The following is a 21,968-nucleotide window of genomic DNA, read 5'->3' as shown; positions in this document are numbered from 1 at the left end:
TAGTGATAAATTACATTTGAACCACTTGCTATAAAAATCTCCCTTAATTTGACCTGCCCTAATTTGTCAAATCGAAAGAGTAACTCCATATTTAGTGTAACAAAACCCTCTCCAGCTACACTGAAGGGCCTGGAAAAGGGTGAAGAATGGACGATGCCAGTGAACTGTTGCCTTTGACTCCACGTCTTGCTCCCGTCCTTGATCAAACTGTAACCTCTGACACTAAAATGTACAAGTGCAATTTGAAAGAAGCTCCAATTTCACCTCAGTCATCACCCCTTGACACGAATGGTGTCTCTTGGGGAAGAGGAAGCCAGAATAAGTGCAAAACGCACTCAGAATTGGTTCCCTGTCAGGCAGGGAGAGCTGTACATTGACCTTTCGGGAGATGGGCAGTCATCCTGCCAGGAGAGCAGTGACAGGTAACAGTTGGCTTGCTCTGCTCAGAAAGGCCAAAGCACCATCAAAATCCTGAGGCAAACTCTTGGGGAAGGGAATATTCCTCCTCTCTTTTACAGCAGCCTCCCAAGCCACTCCCATGGGGAGCACTTCTAATTAGCTTCAGTAAGCTGCCACTTGGTTCGTTACCCCCTAGCGTGAGGCAGGCAGCTGGCCAACGCACCTCACTGAGTGACGGCACTGGCCTCTGCGTCCAGCGGTGCGATCTCTGTTCTGCAGCACCCCTTGACGACACTCCTTGAACTTCAGTGGGATTTTGATTGTTAACACAACCACATGTCAGCCCTGAGCCAGCCTGTTGGGCTACAGCTGGCCAGTGAGCTGGTAGACTTGCTGGCCAGGCAGTGGGTGCCAAGGCAAGGGAAAAGGCCAAGCCTGAAGCTCATCTCCCCTGGTGCCTGCATTCCATGAGTCCAGACAAACTCCAAGACTCCCTCAGGTGTCAGACCACTCCAGGTCTAAATGTACAACTTGAGGGAGAAAGAGCAGCTTGCTTGAGGAGTGAGAGCTTTGCAAACAATCTCCCCTGATGGACTGCAGCTGGGGAGAGGACGTGCACTGTAACACAAACACACCGTTTTTTAAACACAGACCTTCACCAGCCTTTAACGACATCCATCAGCTCCACAAGCCACTCTCAGCAGTACTTCACATTTAAACCAGGAACCACAGGCTGGAAAAACAGCTGAGTGACATGTGAGGTCTTCTTAAAAGAGATGCTCAGGTCTGATCAGGCAACGCAGCACTTTCTGCAGAAATGCCTGGTTGAATGCCTAAGGTCTTAAAATGCAAGTCTAATTTTCCCATTCCTGGCGATGCCTGTGACTTCTCTCTCCCCCTGTATTTGTTTAAGACACCTCTTTCTGTTTAGAAGTATGTGATTCTGATCCCTTTGCTCTTCACCCACGGAAACAGTTTATGGCTTCACGTTTCTAGACTGCCTCCCAAGGAGGGCAGCAACTGCTCCTCCCGTACTCTCACAAGTGCTCTGGTATGGATGAGCAGGCAGCTCTGACAGTGTGCAGGGGGCAGAATCTGTCCCTAAGCTTCAACACTTGGGAGTGAAGGAAAAAATTACTTGAATGCAAAGTGTGGGCAATCCCAAATGAGCACAGGCAAGATGAAACTCTTGAAGCCCTTGTTACCCAGCTAGTGGTGTTCTTTCTAATGGTATTAAAGCCCAGCAAAATGTTCTGCAATAGCTTCTAGGTGCCAGATCACAGACAGAGAAATTGTAGTGTAAAAACAGTTCCAACAGTCCTTTCTTTACTCTCCAAACACTGCCTCAGAGAGCTCAAAAGGTGCCCTGAGAGGCAGCTGTGCTGCAGCAAAGTAAGTCCATCTTACCCATCAGGTACTTCCACTCGGTGTTCAGGTCCGCTTGGTTGGCCAGGCAGCCTTTGACGACGTTCAGGCAGTAGTTGTTGCACGGCTTCACACTGGACATGCCCCGGCAATGCGGGCAGTACATCAGCTTCATGATGGCGCGAGTGCACTCATGGCTGAGAGATACCTGGGGGAGACAGATCAGAGTCAGTCCTGGCCGCGTGGGCAAACTTCCACCCTTCCCTGGGGCGAAGGAACTTGGCATGATCTGAAAGGCAGCAGGACTTCCCAGGTGCGTGGCCTTGGGAAAGCCGCTTCCCCTCTCACTGCTTCTCCTTCCCCAAACTCCTCCTCAGGTGCCACCACTGTTGTGGGGATGGCACCTCCAAGGCAGCTACTATTTCCTTGTGCTGTGTCTGAACCCAGGGGACTGGGAAAAACCCATCCGTGAGCACCATCCCCCTTTCAGCCAGGTCTGCCTGGGCAGCAACTACAGGGGGTGGCCACAAGGACAGCTGGGGCAGCCCACAGGCTGTGACCATGACACATGTCAGTGCCCCTGGAGCCTCTCCCATCAGTGCCACAACCACATCCGGCAGACACAGGTGTCCCACCACAAACTGCATCTCCAGCTTCCTGGGGGGACGCACAGCGGGGGCCTGGACATGGAAAGTTCTCAGCTGGCATCTTTGGAAAGGAGGACGGTGTTGGTGGCCCAAAACTGCAGGCAACTGAGAGCACTCAACATGGGGAAGTGATTGCTCTCTGAAAGCACTTCAGGAGCCACAGACAGCCGGCGAAGTGGGACAACACATGCCATGCCAGCGGTCTGCAGGCACCGCACGTGCAGCCAATGCTCCACAGGGGTGACTCTGGAGGTGGCTTTGCCACCTTTAATTAAACCACTCTGGCCCCATAAGCACGGAGTCAGTGCAGGTGCACAGCCCAGAGAGCAGGCTGGCAGGCCTCTGCAGCACGTCAAGGTCCCTCCAGACCTTCAGCAATGGAACAATCATCCCTCTCCAACTGCCACGGCCAAGGGGCTGTCAGGGTAGGCTGACAACCTGGCAGACCCTGCAGACAGCTCAGTGCTCCGCAGTCTTATTGCTAAAGTGTTTTCTCTTTGTGCTCTTTTTCTGTCTTCGCTCAGATCCATTTGCAATTCCCTTGGCATTCATTTAAACCCATTCACAAAAATAAACATAAGTACCACGTCTCTCTTGGTAGCAGCTACTCGGCACTCACAAGGAGCCCAAAGAGGGGAAAGTGACGGAAGGGGCAAATCTCAACACGGGAAAGTCCCGGAGCCTTGAGCTGCAGCTGTAAAGCTGAGAACTGCCCCGACAACTCTATTACTTGTGAAAAATACTTTGAACATAGTCTTCTAAGTTTCTGCTGGAGAACTCCAGAAAGATTCAGTTCTGAGGTGCCCTTAGGAGAGCATGAACATGCTGAGCCCCCATCAGAGGCTGAGAGGGAAAATCCCTAAGCCTCCCTGCTCCCTAAACTGTCTGCACAGCAGCACCACACCTCCAGTCAGCCCTGGAAAAGAGATGTTGGATGGTGCTGGGGCTTCATCAGGCAGAAATGCATTTAAATAACCTCATGAGAAGCTCTGTCAGCACCAGGAAAAAATTCTATCTCAGAGAGAAAACCCAAAAGGACACCACTTCCCTATCTCGGCCACCAGAACAAGCCCTGTGATGCCTGGGGACACAAGCCCCAAGTGCTGTGCTCCACCATGGCAAGAGAGGCTGGGCCTTGCAGGAAACACCACGCACGCCAAGGCTTCCCTTCGCGCAGAAAGAGCTTTCTGCCTCCTTTCTGGGCCAACTCCCGCAGCCGGAAACCGAGGCTTGGCTGCCATGCGACTCTGCTGCCAGGAGATGGAGGCTTTGTCCCACCACAACGCGTGGCTGCCGCACGTTTGGTCCCTGGGAGAAGCCCGAGAAGGCACCATCTCCCGCCTCAGCGATTTGAGAGGGGATGCGACAAAGCAGATTAAGAGACAAATGAAAGTATAGTTTATTTTTCTTCCCAAGGTTTAAATAACCATGACTGAATAGCAACTGGAAATGCAACAGGTAAGAGCACGCTGAACACTAACACAGGCTGTAGCTGAAGACCTTCCAAAACCAGAGCATTTACACAGAAAGGAGGAGATGCAGCTAGGAAAGGAGCCGTGACCTCTCCTTCCCCAGACAAAGCGCTCATGAACATGAATTACACGGTGAAGCTCCAACCAGAGCACGTAACCTGTGCAGGCCATCAGGTCCTGAACACGCCTTTGTCTGTGTGTTTTACCGGCACGCCCTGTCACCGCTCGTCCTGGCTTACCCAGCTGCGGATGTGGAGCACTGTTACCTCACACAGCACAAACCGGGCTGCAAACGTCCCAGGAGCTCTGGCACAAACGAGACACGTATCTGGGCCCTGAAACGTGGGACTTCCAACCCTACTTATGAGAACCGGGGCGCAGCCGGATAGCTTGCCTGCACCCACACACATCTGTGCAGCCCTTTGGAGTGAGGGAGCTGAACTGCTTTGGCTGGGAAGTGGGAGCGCAGCGTCACCCGCTGCCTGCGCAGGAAACACCCCTGGGGCCGTGTAGGCCAGCCACCCGGGGACCAAGAGGAAAGCCACCAGCAGCTACAAAACAGCTATCTGGTGGCCTGCCAGAGCCTGTGGGGCACACGGAGAGAGGCGAGTGACAGATCTTGGCTCAGAAAAGCATCTCCAACACGCTTAGCCTTATAGTATGGGGTAAACCCAGCAACCACACCGGAACAACTCGCGTGAATATAGGGAACCCATATTCAAACGAAGCTTGTGATGGGCCCAGCGGGCATTTCATGAGTATTTCTGTTTGCAGAATTTATCCTGGTTTCTGCATTTATTTTTCTGTGTGTCTTTTTCTGACAAAAAAACCAGGACCTTCACACTCTGAGCACAGCACCCCCTCGCCCACTGGAGAGTGCCAGGACTGCGACTGGAGGGACAGTAACGGAGCAGGGCCACCCGTGCCCTCCTCCTTGGTGCCCATCTACTCCATCTGGCCTCTGGCACAGCTGGTGAGCGTGGGCAGCTGCCAAGGCTCCCTGTGATGCAGACAGCTGCCTGCCGTCCTGCAACCCACCTCCCTCTGATCTCTCCATGGCTGTTGGCCAGCCAAAACCGCCTGCCCCCAGCTACGCCATGCCTGTGTCCATGCTGGTGCCCACAGAGCAGCCACCTCCTGCCCACGCAGCTCTTGTGGGCTGCTGCCACCTGCCTTGGGGAGTGGGTGCGGGCAGAGCGCTGGGTGACAATGGCCCCTGAGGCTTAGGCTCAGCTCCTGAGGGTTCAGGAGGAAAAACTTGCTTTGGCATCTCAGCAAGGATCATTTCTGGATGTCAGAGAGAAGCTCTGTGTGTACCCCAGCATGTCACTCTCAGAAGGTGGCTCTGTCTCCCAGAGGACAGCCCTCGCCCCTGCTCCCCTGCCCCACAGCCTCTCCTCTGAAGACGAGGTGACACATCCACCACCAGCTGTTGCTCCACTGAATCTGGCAGGTGCCAAGCGTTCAACTTAATCTCTTGGTAGAACAGATAAGTATTAATTTCTGCAGGTGGAAGAGGCCAGGCTCCACTCCCTTTCCCCAGAGAATGACTCAAACCTCTCCTGCTGGCAGCAGCACTCCTTTTTCACAGGCGGGCTGCAGAGGTGAACCGAGAACAGAAGGATGAGAGGGCACGAAGAGGAATTTTGGAAAGTATTTCCTCTGTGTTTTGCTTGGCCAGAGCTCAACTCCCCATCGTTCCACCCAGCCCATGGACTTTTCCTCCACACAGGGCAGAGGAGAGCAAGGGCTTGCGCCTCCCAGAGCCCCTCCCAGCCCTGACCGTGCACCATGGAGCCCTTCCAAAACCTCTTAGTCCTTATGGACTAGTTTGCTGAAGTAAACTTTCAGGGTTTTTTCAGGTGTACTGTACCCACACAGAAGAACCTTAGCCCCAGTTGGGAGCGGCTGAGATTCCCTCTCCTGCATGGATACAGCGGCATGACCAGGAGAGCTCTGTGGCTGTCCTGCCTGCTCACCTCTGGGGTGCAGCCAGCTCCAGCGGTGGCACGGGGCAGAGCTGCTCCTCAGCTGTGGGACCACCTGCCCCCCACAGCAGCTTGTCCCAGATAAACAACACCACAGGGAGAGCAAATACAGGTGAGATTGATGCCTACCTGCCCATCAAGACCTGTTCAATTCCTTGTTCTGCTTTCACCCTTCAACTTTACAAAACCCTGAAATATGACCTCGCCCCCTGCCCAACAGTTAAGACCTGATGGAGTCCCTCTGGCTTTCCAGCACAGATTTGCAATAACTGATAGATTAATAAGCAAAGTCCTCTATTCATCACACAAACTCCTGCTGATGGAGTGAAAGCTAACATCATCTCCTCATCTTTAAATGATCCAGCACAGCATGAAGACAGAACAAGACAATAATTGATTTCTCTAAGTACCATCAACCTGGCCAAGCCTGTGGCTGGTTCTCTCTTAAGGAGACATGGTTCTCCTTTAACTTCAGTGGCACCTATAGCACTTTCTTAGCTCATTGACCTAGAAACTGCACTAAGATGTCAAGAGAACACACACAATACATTGGAGAGGCCATTTCCCAAGGATCTAAAAAAGAATCGATTACTGAGAGATGTGGCTTGGAGCCAGTGCACTCCTCACTCAGTTATCAGAGGTATAAATAAATACACCATACAAAGCTAAGCCAAGCTTAAAAAGACATCATTCCTATGTCATCGCCCAGTTAAAGCCCACATACTCTGTTCTGATCCTAGTGACATCCATGGGTATAGTCCCTTAAAGTGGAAGCCCAGTGATGAAGTGATAAAGAAATAATATTATCTTCTAAGAGATATCCCAAACAGAGGACAAATTGGTATTGAGTAATAAATAATTTAAATTAAAACTACTTTACAGCGGGGGACACAGTAGCTGATTCGAGTAGCAGTGAGGTAATGCAATGGGAACAGGTGGCTGCCTCATAAAAAGCCCCGTTCCGCCACAAGCGCTGACATTTCAAGGAGGTTGTCATCAGGTGCTGTCCCGTGACCATGGCTTGTAGCAAGAGCCGAGCTCTGTGCTTTTCCATGGCTGCTTTCCAAAGCTGATGCGCCCATGCTTTGTTGACGGAGCCACCCGATCAGATGTGAATTGCTGGAGGCAAGCACTTTGCCAGAGCAAAAAAAAATCTTTGCAGAGCCTCTTGTACGATGCCTCGGTTGGGGCCAGAGCTCGCTTGCAGGTTTGCATGGCTCACGGCGCAGCCACCCAACGCAACTGCTGAGCTGAAGCTCACCGTGCAACTCTTTGGCACTGGCATTTGCACAGCAGCCAGCAGAGAACAGGCACGTGTGGAGCTAATACGACAGAAAACTGAGAACATGTAATTCTCAGCATTCGGAGTGGCATTTGTTTCCCTCATTTTTCCTCCTCCTGAGCAATGTTTAAATCTGTTACAGTAAAATTAATGACTTTCTCAAGCAATTTGCTGAGAGGATGGGCTGGGGGATTAGTCGCTAGCTGGGTTCCTTGCCATTGCCCAGCCAATTTAGAAAACATTCAGTGTGAAAGGCTTCTAACAAAAAAAACCCAAAACGAACAACTCCTGCCGTGTATTTTATTAATATGTTTTCCAAGCAGATAATCAAAGAAACACAGGAGGCTCAGGGATAACAAGCAGTCACCCAGTCTGTCTCCCTGCATTGAGATACATTCAAGGAGAGCTAAGTTATCCTTCATATTACCTAAAACATAACATCACAAGTTATAAATTTTCTGAAGAGAAGACACAGGGGAGGCAAAACTACTTGCAGAAGAGGAAAGCACTGATCTCCAAGAGGTGAGACACCCCCGCACAGACCCTCGAGGGACTGAAGGCTCCCGAGTGCAGACAGCTCCTGGGACAGCCAGGGCCTTCATCTCTGTTGTTTTCCAAACACCACCCACTGATCTGCAGACCTCTTTTCAGTGTAAGGTTTGGTGCAATTCCTCCTGGTCTGACCCTGGACCTCTGACTCTACAACAGTGGGAGGTTTTTTACCCTTCTGAACTGGGACCTCATTTGACAGGTCATGCAGAGAAACAGAGAGGTGCAAAGAAGAGATGTGTTTTCTGTTGTCACCCTAATGCCTACTGCTTGGAAAACATTCAAGAGCCTCTGAGACACCCTAATAATATCAGGGCACAGAAAGGACCATGGAAGTGATGATACAAGTCTTGTATGTTACTGAGTTTTCACAAGTCCTCTGTCTTTTAGCTAAAAGCTGCTACACCCTCCTCACTCCAAAAACCATTTCTTTATTATTTCCTGAAAAAGAAGCTGGAAAGACCAAAGAATGAAGTGTGGGATGCAGAGGAAGGCCATGAGGAACAGTGAGCAAAGAGGCACTAGCGCTGGGACCAGCTCTGTACCCCATGGCCGGTGGTTACAGGGTCTTTTTGATCAAGCAATGATCCTTCCTTCCCCTCCCAGTTTTCTGAGCACTGGAGAAAGGTTGAGCTTTAGGAAGCCAGAGATATTTGGAAAATCATTTTAACAGCAGCAGAGCACGCAGTCAGGCTACGCCACCAGCTCTCGGGCACAGCATACCTGGCTCTGGCCGGCCCAAGGGGTGAGCCTGGCTCTGCTCTCCCCGCAGCTGTGGCAGGGTCTCTCCTGGGCCCATCAGGAGGTGGCCAGCTCCTCTGGCACCCAGAACCTGCAGCCAAGCTGCACATACTGCTTTTGAAGTGCTAGCTTCAAACAAGGAAAAGGGGAAAAAATAAAAAAAAAGATAAAAACAAAAAAGAAAAAAAGAAAAAAAAACCCAACCCCAAATCCTTTCTCCTTTTGAAGCTTGGCTTAAAAGCAAATGAGAACCTGCAGCCTAGCTGCAATGTGATGGGACTCCTTGGCCTTGAGGGGCCTTTAAGTACATCTGAAAGGCATTTAACACCAATAAAATAAGCTGAGCTCCTGCTGGTATTTTTCCTACCCCCCCTCTCCCCTTGCACATTCCCCCTCAGGCTGCTGTGAGCCATCTGTGTGCTGCTTCCCAGGGGAACCAGGGTTAGGTAGAGGGGAGAGATTTCAGGATGGAGAAAGAGGCCTGGGTAGAATACCCAGGCTGCTGGAAATGCTGTCAGCTCCCCCATTTTGACACGGGGATGCGGGCAGCTCAGCTGATGGAGGGAGAAGGCTGAACTAGTTCCTAACGCTGTTGGTGGAAGTGACACTCTGTGGGCTCAGTTCCCTCTCAAAACCTTGCCCAAAGGAGTATAAGGGTGGCCTCCAGGCAGCTTTCTGCCACGTGGCACTGGTGTTCACCAAGCTGGGTCACATCCCTGCTGCGTGGCTGCTCTCCCAGTCCCTTCCTGCCTCCGGCCTCTCAGAGCAGTGCAGACCCAAGGCGGGCACAGGGACCTGCAGCACCTGGCTGCGGTTTTGGCATGATGTGGGGATGGCTGGGGTGAACACAAAGTACCTCCAGACACGTCAGACATACGTCAAAATATGCCTGCACTAACTCTTAGGCCTATTTTTCCAGGTAGAATGACTTACTGTTTGAATGGCTGTTTTACCCTCCGGAAGCACCAGTTAAACCCAGAGACATCAGGCAGCTTAGGTTTCCAAATCAACGGGTGCTTGAAAGACAGCAGATAAGCAGGCACAGAGGTCTTTCTAGACCAGAGGTAGACACGTGTGCTGGGCAGCTAGAGGCAGAAAGCACCAATGGCTGGAAACCTGCACAGGTTTGGAAGCTGAACACAGCTACGCAGACGGCTGCAGATGAGGCATTCATAGCACCCTCGCTTACCTTCTCAGGCTTGTTTTAAAGGTAGGTGATAGAAGTAAGGGAAGTTTTTGCTGCCAGCTGTGAAAAACCCATTCTGAGATAGTGTTTAAGAGAAAACAGGTCAGCTCTTCAATTCACAAATCAGGCTGTGTGTGCTGGGAAATGCAGGCGGGTGTTCAGAGCCACTCCAATTACCCCAAATCCCTCAGCTGGAATTGCACAGTTGGGATAAAGTTGTCAGTGTGAAAAACAGCAGTTACAAAAAAAAGGCCAAGCAGGGGAGCAGACCCTGCTAGGCCAGTGGTGAGGAGTGCTGCTGAGCTGCCTGTAGGATGAACAGCAGCCCAGGGACAGGCTCAGAAAGCCAGCCTTGCCCTCTCTCTTATAACAAGGCTAGCATCAGGAGGACAGGTTTGTGCTTCACTGGGGAGCTGGCTATCTGCAACATGGCAATTTCATGTTGGGAAACATTTCATTTTTACAGCCTCCCCACAGAAGGACCCTGAAGTACTATGATAAAAAACCCCAGGGATATGCTGTTATTTGCACCTACGTGTGTGCAAGCTGGAAATGGGGGCCATGGCTGCTCTGTGTACTGAGGCATCAGTGCCCAATTTCCCCATGAAAGGAGCGGGAGCTGCAGGTGCTCCCAGCCCTCCGCCGGCACGGGGAGCAGGCCCCGCTCTCTCTGCCACATGGTCAGCAGCTGCCTTGTGCATGTTTATGCCAGCCCTGATGCAATTAGCACCTTGACGTGTGTTAAATGAACCAAGCTCTCCAATCTTTCAGAATAAAACTCTAAAAGAAACAGCTGCAGGCCTGACAGAAATATGATTCTTTCAAAGTCTAATGAATTGTATAATCACTTCAGTCATTATTTCGCATCTTCCTTCCACAAATGCACAGCCACAAGTCCTTGGAGCACAGTGAGTTTTAAGCCTCACCAAGCCCATCACTCAAGATACATCAAGCATGTTCCCAAAACCTCTGTCGGGGATCAGAAGCAAGTGGAGTGCTGGTGTAGTGTGCTGGCTGGTGGCTGTAGTGGGGTCTGGTGCAGGGGTAGGGCACAGATAACCCCCCCCAGTTTGGTGATCTTCTTGCTGAACCTCACTCTGTTCAGCTCGGCACAGGCTGAGTGACACAGAGGATGGAGACTGATGTCAAATCTGTGCCCTTCGTGCTCCAGCAAACCAGAGCTGGTGTTAAGCCTAAGGACAGCCAGACTGCCTGGGTTCATCCCCACGAGCCCAGCAGCCAAACGGCCATTTTGCAGACTCAAGAAAAAAAAAAAACAAACACATAAAAAAGAAGGCTAGAGTGAACCAGCCAAACCAGGGCAGCAAACCAGTGAGCAGAATCAGTCCCAGCTCCCTCAGCAGTGAGTGGTGAGGACGCTTCCAGAGGGCAGTGATGATGGCTCCAAAAGGCAGCCCGGCCTGTGAGGAACACCAGACCCAAGAGCAGGACCTGCCACTAACCAGGAGGATCTGTGCCTTTGGACTCCTGTCCAGTGCCTAACTGCCTTCAGATATTAAATGGAGTAGATTCATGTGGACAGACTGCTGTCATGCTCTTCTCCCTCCAGAGGAAATACTGCAAGCCATCACCTGCCATCAACATGCTCCCTGCTCCGTTCATCTGACGCAGTTATTTCCAGCTGGTACAATTTTCAGTCCTTTGAAAACTAGATTCAATTGACTTTTAACCACCAGGTAAATATGGAAGACATATATCTGCTTGCCTTTATTATTTCTGTTCTATTCAGAACACCTATGGGTTTTTTTCTCCCTGAAGGGTTGTGATTTAAACATAATAACAGAGAGAAATACTGGAAAGTAATATGTGAAATACATAAGGATGTGTTCAACACTGCATGCTCCCCGTCCAGCTCGATTTGAATCTGGCCGACAAATTCCAACTTTATTGTAAAACTTTCTCCCTAGCTTTGCATGCAAGCAGTGCTGGAAAAGAGCTGTGGGTGCAGGAGCTTCCAGGTTTGCAGAGAGAATCTGGCTGACTGAGACTTACATCTAAAACATTTTAAGCCACACAATCCCAGATACAAACTGCCCAGGGACAGCCTGCCAGGAAAACACGGCACACTTTGGCAGAGGCAACGCTGACCTTGGCAAGGAAGGGCATGTCCCAGCCCTCCGCACCAGCAGCCCCCACGGTGCCCAGCAGTGGGGCTGGTCTCAGTGGCTGCGCGCATGAAAGAAGGAGTCGAGGGCAGAAGCCACTGCAGAAACTAGTCCCTGAAGGTGCAAGAGCTTCTTTCAGCTTATAGTCTAAGATGGTGTTCACAGGTAGAGGTATCTGAAATGCCATGGGCTTCTCAGCTCGTAGCACTTCAGTCCTCCTCCTGAATACAGCCAGACCTGCAAGGGGTGCCTGTGGCATTCTCCACCCTGTGAACCGCTGATGGGTCCGGAGCAGCAGGAACTTTTAGCACAGGCACTGACCAGCTCATTTTCAGAAAACTCTATCAGTGATTTGCAATGACAGTAGGGGAAAAAAAGAAAACCAGCAAGCTCCAGCAGTTGTTGTTTTCACCTGGCTGTGGTGAGCTGCATCCCACCCCCATTCCTGCTGGTGATGCCAGCACCCATGGGACCTGCTGCTCCCCACTGCCTGCATCCCAGACAGAGATCCTGAAGGCTCTGTCTCACATTACCTCCCCTCATTTTTTAAAGGAGAGGCCAGATCTGAGGCTGAACTCCTGGATGAACGGTGTCTCACCTGCAGAGTTGTCTAAAGGTACAGGTGACTGCAGTCTGAACATGGGAGACTCATTAAATCCCATGTGAGCAAACAGATGATCTCCCCGAAGGAAAATGCTGCCTCCCTTGGAAGGAGCAGGTCCCAGATGAGAGCTTCTCCCAGCTGGAAACACAATTTACTGTGGCACCTTATGTCTCCTTGGGGCAAAACTAGTCTCTGCACAGTGGCGTCCTGCCGTCAAGTCATCATCATAACACAAGAACACGCATCTCTGGCATGCAAAAACCGAACAGCTCCAAAGCCAGAGGTGGGATAACAGCCAGTGAAAGGGAAATAAACGTGGTGATGTGAGGATATTGCCACTCAACAATGCCATGGAACAACATTCTTATAACATCTGTTTACAAACACTAATATTGTCTTTTCAGGATCAAGAGGAGGCCAATTTAGACAAATGCTTAATTTTATTACAGAAGTGAAATCTTTTAAATGAAATAAAATATCATTTACGGTTGTACGTACTTGCTGCTGATGTTCTGAATAAAGATAAACCATTGAAAGGACGGAGATGTGTTACTGAGCACACGGGACAGGAACTCACTGCACTCGAGCTGTTTTAGCACAGTGGTTTCATAAGTGTCTGAAAAGAGCTTATATTCTTCACTTCATTTTACTCTGTCAGATCAATTTTATGCCTAGTTCACCCAAAAAGCAATGGAAACTGAAAGACAGGAATCAGCTATGTCCTTCCAGGCTATGGAAAAAAGCGAGGTATGAGAGATGGCTACAATCTCAAAGGACAGGAGGAGCAGGCATGACCATACTGTCTTTGTTATATTATTGACTTGTTGCATGTTTAGAGAAACATTATTTTCCATATGTAACCAGTACATTCATTCAACTGTTAAAAACACTTATAAAAATTCTATTTTTGGCCCTTTTTAATTGGAATTCAGTTTCCATCCAAATGCAGCTTGACCCACCATGTGTTTAAGAATTACTCATATGGTAAATAGCAAAGCTGCCATTTACCTTATACTAACACGGAAGTTTAAAAAATAAGGCTGAAATGTATTGTGAGACATAGTATTGCTTAAATTAAAATGTACTGATAGATGAGCTTAATTGGAAAAATGAAATACAGGATTTAGTGAAAAAGCTTGTAATTAGTAAAGAATCATATTTTGTCTCAAACTCAAACGAGAATCAGCCTTAAGAACATCTACTGAGAAGAGGAAATGCAGACAAACATTAAAATTGATTATTTAAGTGTTTTTTGCTTACGTAGCTGGTGTTGCTTCACACCAATCCTCATTACCATGGGGAAACTTGAAATTCAGGAGCAAGAGGCAACAAAGAGCCAGCAAAGGAAAGATCATCCTAATAACTCACTTTCTGACTGATAAACAAAATTCATTTTAAAACACCTCCTCTCTCTGCCTTTGGAACCAGAACATTATTTCTTCACTTTCTCTGTGCTCTCGCATGAGACTCGCAGGTTGTCCAGGTCTCCATTGGGAATGTGAAGACTCTGGATGTTTTTTGATGTGCACGGAGCAGCTCTCTGCCCTGTCCGTCAGTGCAGCACGGGCACGGCGCTGAGGTGCAGGAGGCCAGCAGGGACGCGTGCACAGTCTCACTGCCCTTTTTGAGTGCCCCGGTGCAGGCAGGATCACCTCTGCTACCTGTCCCCACAGCACTTTGTGCAACAGTCATCACCCAAGACTTAGACGCCTGAGCGGTATCGTAATGTGAGTAATAAACAACAAAACAAGCCAGGATATTCCTGTTTATCATGCTGCATCTCTCTGAAGATTTTTTGCTTTTGTTTTACAGGGGGTTATCTCTCAGCCCTTGCCATTTTTACCGTCTCAGTTTTGCTTTCCCTCGCCGCCCCCAGTATTTCAATTCACCTACACTGCATGTTTCCAGGAGTGCATTCTCGCTTTCATGGCTGAATACAGCAACTGCTTGCACCAAGCGCAGATCTCTCAGCAGCAGCTGGCAGGCAGCAAGTCTCCCAGTGCAAGGCCTACATCTGTTCATGTGAAGCTTGGAGTTGCAGCAAATGCTGGTTTTGGGCAGCTGCGAATCTCACAACCAAAGAAAAGAATCCTAAACAAACCCAGGATATTTTTCCTGTCTTGTCCCAACACGCAGCAGGAGGTGCCCATCACTGGGTGAGCCCCATCTCCATGTGCCCTTCGCTAGGCATTTTGTGGCTGCTGCTGTTTTGGTATGCTGCTTCATACAGCTGAAAAATGCACTTGGCATTGTGCAACTTAAGGGAAAACCTGCAACTTGTGCTGAAAGAACAGCTACAAAAACACACAACCTGAACGTGGGCACAGGGTGCTGCCCCAACACCCCCACCCACGGCGGCACATCGATAACCCCTAACCCTGCACATCAATCCCCAGCTCTGCCGCTCTGCCCGTGCTGCCAAGAGCCGCATCAGTCACTCGTGTGCCCTGGGCCCCCTCTCTCAGCCGCCATGCAGATGGCAGCGCTTCTGCCACTGTCAGCGTGGGGCCAGGTTGGTGGCGGGATCTGTGGCACTAAAAGCTTTAGATCTTGGTGTCAGAGCCTGCAGTCTGTCAGGGTGACTTTGCCTTAAAAGCTAGGATGGCAGTAAAGATGAAAAATGGTTTTGCCATTTTCTCCTTGGCTGCCCTCAAGCTTTTTATCCCCAGCAGGACGCAGAGCTTCCAGCACGCTGCTCCCGTTCCTGTCCCTGCGCGCCCACCAGCCACCAGGCAAGGGCTGCCCCAAGTCACGGCTTCCTATGAGACCAGGCGACCAGAGGCTGGGGAAGAAACGCCCATTGGGCACAGCAGAGAGGCAGCAGGGGTTACAGAAATCCCTGCCTATAGCTCAGTTGGGTCAGGCTCTTCCCTATTTTAAGACAGCCAGAGAATCTGGCAAACAGCACCAGTCTTTCTCTAGGATGCCCAGTAATGCAGACTCCGCACGAGGACCTGAAACAGCGATAGGATACAGGTGACAAACACTGAACTGGAAGTATTTGAGAAGCTGAAATCAGGAAGCTTTTAATAGAAATCAGTAGCTTTTCTGGGATTTGCAAATAAATAAAACCAAAGTAATCTAATTCTTCAGAAGCCTGAAGCTAGGTAATTTGTTTCTAAGTGTCCATTTAAACTGGCTTTCTCAGACTGCCTGACCAAAACACTCACTGCTGCTCTGTACAAAATTTAAGCTCAAAGAGTTATTTTCAAAGACAGCTGCTGCCAGGAAAGTTGAATCCCAGTCTCTGATCTTAATAAAAGTCTTACACACTTTCTCCTAATGTCATAAGTATAAAGCAACATGAATGGTGACTAAAAGCACAGCACCAGTTGTGGATCAAGTTCAGCACTTCACATCTGTTTGGCACTAGTGTAAATCTACATCTGGTAGAGGAAGGGGGGTAAACCGGGCTGAGGGCTACCAAGACATCCATAAAATGGATTTCCCACCTGAGAATTTTCACCCCTTCTTGCCTAAACTTCTAAATCCATTCCTGAAGACAGGGGAAATGGGCCAGTTTCAGTTTTCATTACAGAATCAGCTCTCAGGGAGGCTTCACTGAGGTTTCCCAACACAGTTGATGCAGATTGTGCTACAATAGCAACATGCTGGATTAACTGCAATCCCAGGGAGGGCTCTTTTGAGAGAGAGGAATGGCTGGGACCCTCCTGGAAGACCCTCTATCCTGGAGGAACGGCTTAGGGGGAGGCAGAGGGAAAAGGAGGATCTGTGACTGGTCATGTACCGCACATCCCATTTGACAAGCAACGCCAAGAGAAGGAGAATCCAGAAACAGGGTGACCAGATTCAAAATCCAAAGGGTAAGACGCCTACATGAAGGTAAGAGGAAAAAATATGCTGCATGTTGGTATCTCAGGTCCTTCCCTTCTGCTAATATCATGACTGTAGTTGCCCTGCCAGCCTGCTTTACCCACCAAACCTTGGCTAAAGGCAGAATCATGCACATCAAGCTCAAAATCTCTGCCATTCAGAGGATTTATGAAAAATACTTTACTTTGGTCCCCCTGAAATTACACCATTTTCCACTCTTATCTGTCTTAAGTGTCAGGAGAGCGTGTTGTTAATGAGATGTACGAAGGCTTTCGGGTAGCTGAACAGTTTTACACTCCCACATTGATAAATTAAAGCATTTGTCACTGTTACCATATTAACGTTTCTTCCTGAGATCAAAGCCTGGATTTGCTGCATCAAATAGTACTGTCCACTGCTATGCATTACCATGCTTTACCTTCCAAGGAAATTAATTGCGATTCCATATTTTTATATTCACAGTTTAATCACGCCCCAATTCTCATACCTGCTGATTGCCATCTCCACATGCAATATGCAAGTCATTTTTTTTTAGTATGGATTTTCTCCTTGCTACCTGTGTGAAAAGCCCGAATATCACCTTCTGGCTCTAAAAGGCTGCTTCTGCAGTAAAGAATACAGACAATTTCCTTCCTCCTGAAACTCTGGATTCAGTCACATTAATTTACATTTATATAGCACCTTTCATCCCTGAAGATCCCAATGCACTTTACAAACTTGCCCTCTCTGTACACAGAAGCAGCGCAAATATACACGGCTACATAAACAGACACAGCAATCTCATCACTGACCGCTGAAACACATCTCTCTGCGTGTATTCCCAGCACGCTCACGGCAAGGCAGCTCTGCACACCCTACATCCCATCACCGTCAAGGAGGAAAACCAGGCAGCATGATTTAAAGGCATGCCATTTCCCTGCTGGGGAAGCACGAGGAATCTAGGCAAGCAACAGAACAGCTTTACAGTCTGGGCAACGGACATCTCCTTGGCACTCCACTGCATAGGTTAAAATGAGCTAAAGACTGATTTGTGGTGAGTTATACCTTGCTTCTTCTACGCTATCAGTGCCTGTAGAAGTCCAGGCTTGCTGCTCCCTTCCACTGACGGGTGACCCTCAAGCAGTTTGTTTTATAAAACTGAAAAATACCTACTTGCTTTGTAATGAAAACATAAGGGGAAATAAACACTCCTCTCCTCAACAGCAGTAGTTGACAGGCTCCTGTCAATCTGAGGACGGAGAAGAAGGAAGAACACCAACATACCTGAGACACTTTTCTGACCACGTCGCTGCCCACAAGAAAGCCCTGCGCATAGGAGCGTGCTGCGATGAAGGCTCGGGTTGCCTTCACCTTCAGGTCCCTGGGAACTTCCCCGAAGGGTCTGTGCTGCTCTGCATGTTTCACCATGCAGTCCAGGTACTCATCTGTGATATGGTACTGGGGATTCATCAGCTTGAAGAGCCGCTCCAGCAAACGTGTCCAGAACTCATTGAGGGCCTCTTCCAAGTTGATGTTGGAGCCCCGGTAATAGCGGCGTAGCTCGCTGTACAAGTCCTTGAAGACCTTCGTGTTTTGAGTGTACAATTCTCCATACATGCTTGGAAAAGCATCATAAAGGGCCTTTTCTGACTTGTTCAACAAATCCTGGAAATAACCTTAAGAGAGAAGAAAAAGTAGATGCATCAGTCAGGCAAGCAGGAATCCAACAGGCTTGAAGAGGACATGGCTTTACTCTGACTAGCTGTTGTCCCCACCAACCCAAAATCACCAGGATCCACCACACAACTTGAAGTTGCCTTTGGAGAAATCAGTTTGAACCACCTTTCTTTCCTGCCTCAATGCTTATTTTCCGACGTGTTATTTCAAAAGCCCTGGTGAGCAGGGCTGTCACCAGCCAGGGTGCCAACCCTTCACAGAGATGCCTCCATCAGTCCTGGTCATCACAGCCACCTTAGCTCTGAGGCACAGCCCGTAAAGCATGTGCCAGAGTCCCAGGCGCTGTAACACGAACAGGCACTTCTTATTTAAAGACAGGGTTGTGTTCAAGTGTTTTTGAACTGAAGCCAACATTACCATGTTCAATGTTCCCATCTCATTTGCTTATTTGGATTTGCATCCTGCTTTTGCAGCTTTACACCTTGGGTTCAGTGGTCATAGAAGTGACAAAATACGTCTCTCTTGCTACATTACAGCAGGGTAAAGACGACAGATTCGACTCCTCCCATATCAATATCTTTAGGTACTTCCATCCTCTGGACTGCCAGCTACCTTCAGGCCCTCTAGGACTGCACAGTTGGGGAACTCAGCCCAGCAGGACCAGGCTGTTTCAATTTAAAGATTTACATAAGCAACTTTAATAACCATTTAAGTTAGTGAGAGGAAAAATTATTTAAATAATAATTTTCACTTCAATTAAATTTGTACTTTTTTAGGGCCTTTTTGAAACAAGTCTGATTATACTATTCTTTAAATCTAAATTGCTATTTTTTTTGGTGATGTATGATAAGCTCTAGTTGGAAGGAACCTGTTATTCAATTAAAATCAAACAGCATGTATTTAGGTATATAAATTAACTTCACTGTGCTAGGCATATAGGAAAAGAAAGAAAAGCTTCTGAAAACTGCACGTGGCATGTACAAATCTTTATTAAACAGAGTATTTTTTGAGGGCATAGCACTGAGTACAATTAAATATCTCTAAAATTTTAGAACCAGTGAAGCTAATTTCCATGGGTCTTGGTTATATTCACAGACTGGAAGGGCCACAGAAGCTTCCCTACATTAATAATCTCACATTGGCTTCTCAGACTGGAACGAAGCTAAAGCTCAACAAGCAAACTGAGCAAGTGAAAACACCCTCTGCATCTGCACCACAGGCTGCTGAGACTGAAACTTCTTACAGTATTTTTAACAAACCGACACCGAGCATTAACAGCCTGGCTTCCTCCAGTACAATCATGTACTGCTTAATAGTTTAAAATTTTATTTCAGTGCTTTTAAAAGATTGTGAGGAAACTAGATCCTAGCAGAGGCTTGGTTTAATCATTTATGCAGAAAATAAAAATGTGTTACCTAAAATGTTGCATAAAAACTGTGGTTTTCAAGTCTACTTTTGGAAGAAATTTATTCTTTTTCAACCTAGCCTGGCTGGCAGTTTGTATCTCCAGACATTTGTAACGGGATCCCTCCATCTCTCAAATCACTGATCCGCACGTGTTTGTCCATCTTCCCTGTTAAAGCTGGATTAAAATCCCATTAAAAAGTACTTTGCTAACGGACCTCAATTTAAGAAGAAGTGGCACGTGCTAACAGAGCTTACCAAAGCCTATCCCCTTGAATCTTAAGACAAAGGGCGGTTCGACCCCTGCCCTCTCCCCATGGCCCTGCTGTCCATGTCCCCTCTCCCATTCCCCTGCCCCAGCTGCTGGGGGAAGCCCTCTGCCAAGGCAGGGCAAGCTTTCTGCCCCTCATTCCTGCCCCAGGGACCCATTTCAGTTTGTATCTCCTCCCACTCAAACAGCTCAGCCATTGCCAGTCCTAAAGACAGTGGCACATGGCAATTTTTTCTTGTGACAAAATTAGCACCCTGATCTGCAGGGTGCTAACACAGGTGAGAGCCTTCCTTTTACCATTCACCTACACTGAATAATTGTACAATGCGTAATGAAAACTTGGCAAGTGTTACTGGCACATGCATAGCACCCATCCTGGTAACCCTGATTCATCAGCCTCTGTGCAACCCACTCTGCCTCTCCAAAGCACTTCACTACCCCTTGCACAGCCATGGCTCTGTCCCCAGCATAGCAGTGGTGTGCACCCACTTCCAGGAAATTCTGGCTGCTCCATCAAAATGTGAGTGCCCTCAAGACGATGATTTACAACTTGGATGCTTCTCATCCAGCATTTCTCTCCTGCCTTAGTGTTGCACTTGAGCCTGGGCTACAGAGATCACAGCGGTGTGAGCCCACGCCAGGGCTGCCACGGTCCCGAGCTCCCAGTCCGTCCAGTGCCACAGGGCTGTGAGCTGACTCCACGCTGGTCCTGCTACAATGTCACCATTTCTTGTTGCATGGTCACCTTCCTCTGCAAGCACCTCCTGGCAGTTAACTGCCAGGCAGATGATTTGTCCTGCCAGGACACTTTTTCGGGTCTGACTAACTTGAGGAGGCTTCATTTTTCTGTTGCCACAGCCTTCCTACTCGCACAAAGAACAGAAATGGCATTCACCTATTACAGACACAAAATACAAAGTTTTCCTGATGCTGGTGAGTTATCTAAAAGCTGCTCCGTATCTTAACGTATCACTCCAAGCGCTGCTGGTTACCCATTCACAATTTAATTAAACGGAGCTCAAACTCTCTTTCTTGTATAATCAGCACTCTTTTCTCTGTGACAAGCAACGCTAACCGAATAAATTGCTCAGCATTCCAGGTACGACATACAGCTTGGCACTCACCATCAGGAGGAAGAAAACACCAACAAATGCAGCCCGATTTGTCAATTCAAGGTAAAATTACTTTCTTTGTATGGCTACAGGAGAAACAAGATGTATATCTCTGTCAAAAAATTGGAAACTGCTCTCGAAACAGTCCACGCTAATTAAGAGTTGATGAACTGTTACTTCTCACCTAAGTGAGAGAACACCAATTACAGTCAACTCGTTTGTGACTGGTTCTCAGAAAGTTCTTCTAGATTTCGCGCACTGAGAAAAAAAAATGTATCTACATTACCTAGGGAAAATTAATTAGCAATTAAGCCTCAATGTGTTTGTGATGAATAGCTGACCTGGCAGAGAATTTAAATGCCCATTTTGCAGCATTAGAAGGAACTAAGAAGTGGGGTTTGTCAAGAGGGCCGCAGAGAAGCTTGTGCTAACTGTCCTGGTCCTTACAATCTCAGCCTGCACTGCTCCTATGCTTAGCACAGGTATCTCCAATTAACACTGCAATTACTTATTCTAGGGGAAGTACCTTGTTATCTGTAGCCATGGTGGGTGGGGGACCCTTAGGTGACCTCAGTGGTTGGAAACCTCTCATAGTACAGCTTTCCCACTATTTATATAGTTAAAAATGAATCCCCAATAGGTCCATTTTGGATTTATTAACTTACACTTGGCCCACCACTGCTGAGTCCGTCCAGGCTCCCAAAGGACGATTAGGATGATGAGCTCAGGCAAGGCTTGAGCAAATGGAGGAAGCTCCACAGAGGTCACATCCCCAAGGCCCTGAGCTCTGCCAATACCACGTTCTCCAGGATGGCAGCAACAGGCTCAACCTACGTCTGCGTTCATGCACCACAGCACATGGCTTTGGTAGCCTTGGGAACAGCAGGGATGGAGGGAAAGGCCTCATGAGGAGCCAGTGCTGGAGCTCTAAAGCCCTCGCTTGCTCCAGGAGCCAACTGCTGCACTCCCAGCCCTGGGAGCAGGTACACAAATGCCTGAGGTGGCTCTGCAAGGGCCAGCTTCTGGCTGAAATTATGCCTTTGTTTCCACTCTGAGTCACAAGAAAGCAGTTACGTATTTTCTGGACTCATGCTGGAAAACCATGGATGTTCCCAGCTTCTGCCAGCCTCAAAAATTTAACAATGGAGGTGTACTAGCCAGAGAAACCTTCCTGTGGGTCATCTGCTAAATCCACGACCGGGGCTTCCCCCTTTAAAGAATTTTTCTCAAAGAACCATCAAACGGGTGCATCCTTGCTCACTGCTGCCGGCTAAGGGCTTCACAACACTGCAAAGCTCATCAGGAGATTTTCTAACGCCAGAAATTCAGTCA

At 48.6% G+C, this 21,968-nt stretch overlaps 1 protein-coding gene across 1 annotated transcript in view; it reads right to left on the bottom strand.

Moving 5' to 3' along the window:
• GPC1 (glypican 1) overlaps window positions 1–21,968 on the bottom strand; it is a 205,537-nt gene that overhangs the window by 12,638 nt on the left and 170,931 nt on the right. The window contains exons 3-4 of the mRNA XM_086754740.1: window positions 17,457–17,848; window positions 1,807–1,972 (exon numbers count right to left, since the gene is read on the bottom strand). Of these exons, the coding sequence (XP_086610866.1) occupies window positions 1,807–1,972; window positions 17,457–17,848 (558 nt within the window). The remainder of the gene's footprint in view (window positions 1–1,806; window positions 1,973–17,456; window positions 17,849–21,968) is intronic.

The sequence above is a fragment of the Chlamydotis macqueenii genome, chromosome 9 (genome assembly GCF_036417535.1).
Source record: "Chlamydotis macqueenii isolate bChlMac1 chromosome 9, bChlMac1.mat, whole genome shotgun sequence".
Classification (NCBI taxonomy): Eukaryota; Metazoa; Chordata; class Aves; order Otidiformes; family Otididae; genus Chlamydotis; species Chlamydotis macqueenii.
Note: the sequence above shows the minus strand (reverse complement) of the source record. Positions and strands in the feature narration are given on the sequence as shown.